At 36.8% G+C, this 6,091-nt stretch overlaps 1 protein-coding gene and 1 non-coding gene across 2 annotated transcripts; one reads left to right on the top strand and one right to left on the bottom strand.

The window, feature by feature from the left end:
- Positions 1–273: 273 nt before the first annotated feature.
- LOC115955862 (protein NTM1-like 9) lies at positions 274–3,954 on the top strand. The gene is made up of 6 exons (XM_031074239.1): positions 274–705; positions 899–1,158; positions 2,052–2,165; positions 2,279–2,620; positions 2,944–3,228; positions 3,356–3,954. Exons 1-6 carry the CDS (start codon positions 522–524, stop codon positions 3,635–3,637), a joined length of 1,467 nt encoding a protein of 488 aa, XP_030930099.1. The 5' UTR covers positions 274–521; the 3' UTR covers positions 3,638–3,954.
- Positions 3,955–5,606: 1,652 nt separating this feature from the next.
- On the bottom strand, positions 5,607–5,693 carry TRNAM-CAU. Its single transcript is given in 2 exon segments — positions 5,607–5,642; positions 5,656–5,693. It is a non-coding gene; the product is annotated as a tRNA-Met (tRNA).
- Positions 5,694–6,091: the final 398 nt, after the last annotated feature.

Raw genomic sequence — 6,091 nt, 5'->3', positions numbered from 1 at the left:
TTATAAGTCTAAAATCGAGCCTCTTAGGCTCAAGATATTAGTCTGTTATATAATTTAAAAACGTGGCCTACTAATTACAACGTTTGAAAATCAGGTTTAATAACCCTGAAATGCCTAGAAGAAAGACACGGCTAAGAAAATAGAAATGGGATCCACACCCTCACAGTACAGGAGCACTTGCGTGTCAACGTGTCATAGGCCAATCCAAAACTGTTTCAATCTTTCTCAGACTCAGAGTTTGGTAATATCTTCTAAACTAAGCTGAAGAGTTACTCTCAAGTCAAGTCAATGGCCCATTAGCCCTCACTCTAACTATTTCATTACCCTCAAAACACGGTCTCTTCTCTGCTCACTCCTGCTTCTTCTAATCTAAATTTTTCCAGTTCAAACCCGTCAAAAACACATAGCTCTTTATTACTTGTTACCATCTTTTGCTTACTTTGTTGTTGTTGTTGTTGTTGGGGTTCTTTGTTTCCTTTTTATAGTTTCTTTGCTTTAACGAAAGTTGAAGTTTACGAGAGATGACAAGCATGACATATTCTGAAACTGGATTGGATTCAATACCGGTGGGATATAGATTCCACCCAACCGATGAAGAATTGGTCAGCCACTATCTGGGGCTCAAAATGCAAGGCGACAAGGAATACGAAGTCCGAGCCATCGGTGAAGTTAATATCTGCAAATACGAGCCTTGGGATTTACCCGGTACTCACTTATCTTACTGACACAAGTGCCAAAAATTAATCTTTTTTACTTGTTGTAATCCACTCTGTTCTTGCTAAGCTCAATAGTATTAGTTATTCAATTTTCAAGTTAAGAATTGGTCTTAATGTGTTTCATCAAAGTTTGAGGTTTTGTAATGAATTAAAGGTCTTGTCTCTTGTGCATGGTTTTGCAGGGTTATCAGTGATCAAGTCAGATGACCAAGAATGGTTCTTCTTTTGTGCCCGGGAAATCAACCGATCCCGAGTGAACAGGGCGACCAAGAGAGGCTACTGGAAATCCACCGGGAGGGATAGGAATATCAGGGCTAAAGGAACCAACACTGTAATTGCTACAAAGAAGACTTTGGTGTTCCATGAAGGTCGTGTTCCAACTGGGGTCAGGACCTCTTGGGTTATACACGAGTATCAGCCAGTTGCCTTTCATCATCACGAGGTTAATCTTCATGTTATGCTCTTATCAATTTTTTCACTAATTGCTGTCTCTCTTTGGATGAAGATTGTTGCTGTTGAATTTATGAATTTGTATTAAGATTATGTTAAGAATACATTTCCTTGCTTTTATACAGGTTTGATTGTGTTTGGACTATGCTGCAATTAATGTCATTGTACCTATGATCAATATCATTCATATTTTGCTAGTATCCATTCAGTCTCCATTTTTTTTCAAATTTGATTGAGGTAATCTGATTTGACCTTGAGTAATTGGGTCCTTGAATTGTGCTTTAAGCATTTAAAGAATTACGCCTAAATTAGAATCTTGGTTTTAGTTAAGACTTGTTTGTTTAGCCAAGAAAAAATTATTAAGCATTGCAAGACAAATTTGTTAAACTGGTGGAATCGCATGCCCTGGACCTGTGTGCAGCTAGAACTAGAAGATTGCTCTATCTATGAAAAATAATTGGTGAAGTAGTATTTTCACATCAGGTACTTGCTAATCACATTCATACACTTGCTTTTGCATAACTGTTGTGCATTACCATGAAGTTCAACGCCTCTTTGCTAAGATTTTCTCATTGCCACCAACTTACTTTGTTTCATCATTATTGTTTGCAAGAAGAAATTGGTAACTTTGTTTTTATCTCTGAAAACTAGCCTTTCTTAAACAGATAAAGTATATTTCTAGTACTTGATGCCTAATGTCATCCTAGACAGTCATTGACGCGATTAGAAGTGTATTGGTTATATGCTTCTGATGTTGATGTTTGAAATTTTCTTGTACTGTTTTTTTTTTTTTTTTTAATTTTTTATTATTATTATTTTTTTCTTCCTGAACTTATGTTATTTACTACCACTAAGTGATATCAGTTCATTCTCCAACTTGTGCAGAAAGCTTTTGTCCTCTGCCGCTTAAAGAGAAAAACAGATGTGAAGACTAATGAGGCTCCCCTTGATGATGCTTCTGATTTTGAAACTCAGGTGCCAGGGCATACAATTCCAGAGGTTAGAAGGAGCATGCCTTATGCTGAAATTATTTCATACTTCCAATATCAACTTCTTCATGTAAACCTTGGGAAGCATTTTTGGAACTGATGCCTTCTTGTTTATGATTTTAGATTTATGAAATCAATCGAGTAGACACAGACCCGGCATCACTCCTTCAATCTCAGCATCAGGATTACAAATTCGCTTACTCATTGCAGCTAAAAGAATACAATCAGCCGGAACCTTGTGTTGTGGATCCCACATTTACTGATGGCTTTGAACAGGATTACGACTTCGCTAATGAACAGGAAGAGGATCAGTTTGTCAATTCACTTCTCAACCAGCAGGATGAATATACTTTTGAAGAATTCAGGCAATCCAATGATTCCAGGGCACCAGAGTCATCGATAAAGATATACTATAATGGTGGTGGACTAAGCAGTGATTCGGACACTGACACAGCCCAAGCACAGGTAAATATATATTTTCCAGTACCTGCTATTGAAGGATATATCTTTAATAGCTTGTGAATCACAAATCTCTATAGCAGAATATTACTAGGAGCGTTGTAATAATATGAATCTCATATTGCTACAATGTTATATAATATTCTCCTATAGATCTTTGAGTTTTCGGGTAGAATGAAAATTTTGAGCTCTGTTGATGTTTTGCACCAGTCAAGTACCCATACTTTGCCACATTTCTGGCAGTGTAGTCTTTCAGAACAACCTTTTTGGACTTTCTTGTTTAGGATGCTTGGAAATTTAAATTTCGTGTTCATTTCTGTATGTTACAGCACCAGCAAATGCATATCATTAACGGTGGAACTGCATCCTCGTCTAACCGTGGCCAGTACAAAGAAAATAGAAATGGTGTCGTTCTTGATGCTTCTTCTGTCGACTCAGCTGCAGATATCCGTCATGTGCTCAGCACTCAATCGCAGGGTCAACGATCTCCTCCAAGCATAGGAACCTTGAAGCTTCAATATCAACCAAGATCCCGCCACTCTGTAGAACAGAGAGCTGCTCCTAGAAAATTCCACCCGAAGAATAGCAGTCTTAAAGTTGTATCCATTGACAAGGTGAGAGGATTTAGCTGCAGCAGAACATGAATGGTCTATTGTCTCTACTGAGATTGTCTTAAATGGAAGAAAAAATTCAGGACGTATATGCTAGTATGTTTTGACTACATAGTATTTCTTTTTGCAGGCCAAAGATGCTTCAAGACTCAGTATTACTACTAATCTGCCCCAGAAAGAACGATCCATTACGGAATCTGACAAAGAGCAGAAAATGGCTCAAGGCACCAATGCAGATAATAGTCCTAGGTCAGCGGGCAGTGATCGGAAGGGTTCCCTCATTTTCCAAGAGACATCTCAAAAAGGCCATGAATCTACTCCGCCCTTGGTGTATTTTGTCAAAATACTCATAGGTATATTTTTGTTTGTGGTCTTTATTCGGGAAATGCTGCTATATGGGAACTGGTGCTAAACTTCGTAAAAAAAAAAAAAAAAACATTTCGGTCCTTTGGAGCTCACTTATCAAAAAATTGAAAAAATAAAATAAAATCAGTCCGTTTCACCCAAGTATTGCAATATTTATGGGTTATATTTTGCTACATTTCGTTACAAGAAGACATACAGTGCCCAGATGTATGCGTATATCTATGGCATGTGTATAGTGTCAGTGTTTCATTTTTCATTTTGTAAATATGGCTTGATTGTACTAATGTCATATTTTTACTTGAGGTTTGAGGATTTTGTGAACATTAATGTTGAATGGAAAATTTTATAAATGGTTTTTGTCATGATTAGATTTGCATTTATATATGTGGTTTGGAAATTATTGCTGCAATTTTTCACTTCATGTTTGTGCTATATTGGTTTCTAAATCTAATGGCTTAACATCAGAACAGGGATATGCTATTGAACAGTAGAGACATTAGATTGACTTGGCTGTATTTTCTGTTTCATGATCATTTTGTTGATTAGCAATTGATGCCACATTCTACCTAAAGCTTCCATGGCCAGGATAAAGGCTTTCAGCTGCTCCTACCCTTTCCAAATTTTTGTTAGCTAATCAGAAATTGTTCTGTGTGTGAGTCTTGCTTCCATTCCAAGATTTCACGTGGTTCCCTACGCCTATAGTTTTCTATGGTTTGCCAACTTTGTAGGTGATTGTGGGGTTCAGTCAGCGTGCTAAAAGTCTAAAACTCTCTCTCTCTCTCATTTGGTGACTGAATGAAGCTATTGGACAACTCTCCTAGTGAAGGATTCAGCTATAAGATGCATCTATCTGTCACCTAAACAAAGTCTTCTAAACAAGGCGGTGCTCCTCCTTAAGAAGGAAAATTCCCGGCTAGTTTTCCTTAAAATCGTGTTTTCTGTTTCCTGCTTATCGACAAATATCTAATACCTTACATTTTAACATATTAAAGCGAAAGTGAAGAGATTGTTCGATTTTGAAAGAAAAATACTAAAATTATTACAAATTAGTTTGCAACAACAATGAATGTAATAGGTTTTAAGCCCCTGAATCTACCTCCCACCTTGGGCAATTGGGTTTGGCAGACACAAACCACACATTGTGTTAAGTATTTCGTTTGGCCATTGACTTCGTAACAATGCCCCTGTTTATGAAATACTGAGCTCCAGAGGTACTATCACCCGTATGCACCATTTGCAATAACAAAATAGAATCTATAGGACATGTCCTTAGTGACTGTCCATTTGCAACAGACTTCTTGGAAAAGATGACTATTCCACTTACTACTTTTTGCTCCTTTTCTTTACATTGGGTTGGGGGGACTGGCTCAAATTTTATTGCACTAAATCTGTGCATGTTATGAAGACATAGGTATTTGGAATTTATGGTTACATAGGAATCTCTAACCCTTTCAAACAAGAAATTGTCTACAAAAAGGAATGGAATTTTTTAAAATAACCATCAATCCTTCTACCAGGTTGAATTGTTCCTCTATAGCATTTAATTGGTCTAAACCCACTCCTAGGTGGGTTGAGCTCAAGATCTATGGCTTCTCATTTGGAATTTGGGTAAAAAGCTTTACATGATCTTTGGGACATAAAATTAGTGTGTTGCCAGAATTGAGAGCATTGAAGGATGGCCTTTTGCTTGCTCTGAATTTAGGCCTATCCTCCCTACACATTGATGCTAAATGCATTGTTACCAAGTGAGCAACCAGTTGAACTTGATGTTAAATGCATTGTTAATATGCCTAGAAATAACCAAGCAAAAAGTCTCTTGATGGAACCTATGTTTCTTCATTGTAGGAACCTACTGAAAATGATCCCAAACAAAACCAAATTGAGCATATTTTATCGAGAAGCCAAGCAATGTACACACTTGTTTCTTTATTCTGTATGATAGCCTGTGGTGGGAGCTTGCTAAAAAATAAATATATATATATCATGAAATTTTTTTGTCAGCTCAAAAATAAAAATGGGGTGAGAGAGGCTCGAACTCTCGACCTCAGGATAACTCGATATAGCTATGAGACCTACGCGCTAGCCAACTGCGCCACCACCCCATATCATTTCATCGTGTATCGTTTGTTTTATTATATTAATTTCTTTACATAAGCAAACGCCGAATAATGCAGCTCATGGCCATACATTTATAAGAGTGGATTAAGCCCAAATCTAGAATTGGGAGACCAAATTAAAAAGGAGATTATTTGTAATTATTACAACAAGGCCATATGTGTAATAGTGGAAATAAATTTTTTAAAGGTCCTCCATCTAATTTCATTAAAAAAAAAATCCTCAAATGCAAAGAAAACTTATAGCATTTCAAAATTTTAAGAGCTCTATATGAGTCACCACTCCAAGCTTCGTCCTGACAAGAAGAAAGTTTATCATACTTAATATAAACTCGTACTGTATAAAGATAGATAGATAGAGTTAGAGGTTCCAAACTACAATATTA

Source organism: Quercus lobata, chromosome 8 (genome assembly GCF_001633185.2).
Source record: "Quercus lobata isolate SW786 chromosome 8, ValleyOak3.0 Primary Assembly, whole genome shotgun sequence".
NCBI classification, from domain to species: Eukaryota; Viridiplantae; Streptophyta; class Magnoliopsida; order Fagales; family Fagaceae; genus Quercus; species Quercus lobata.
The sequence above is the reverse complement of the archived record's forward strand: the minus strand, read 5'-3'. Positions and strand labels throughout refer to the sequence as shown.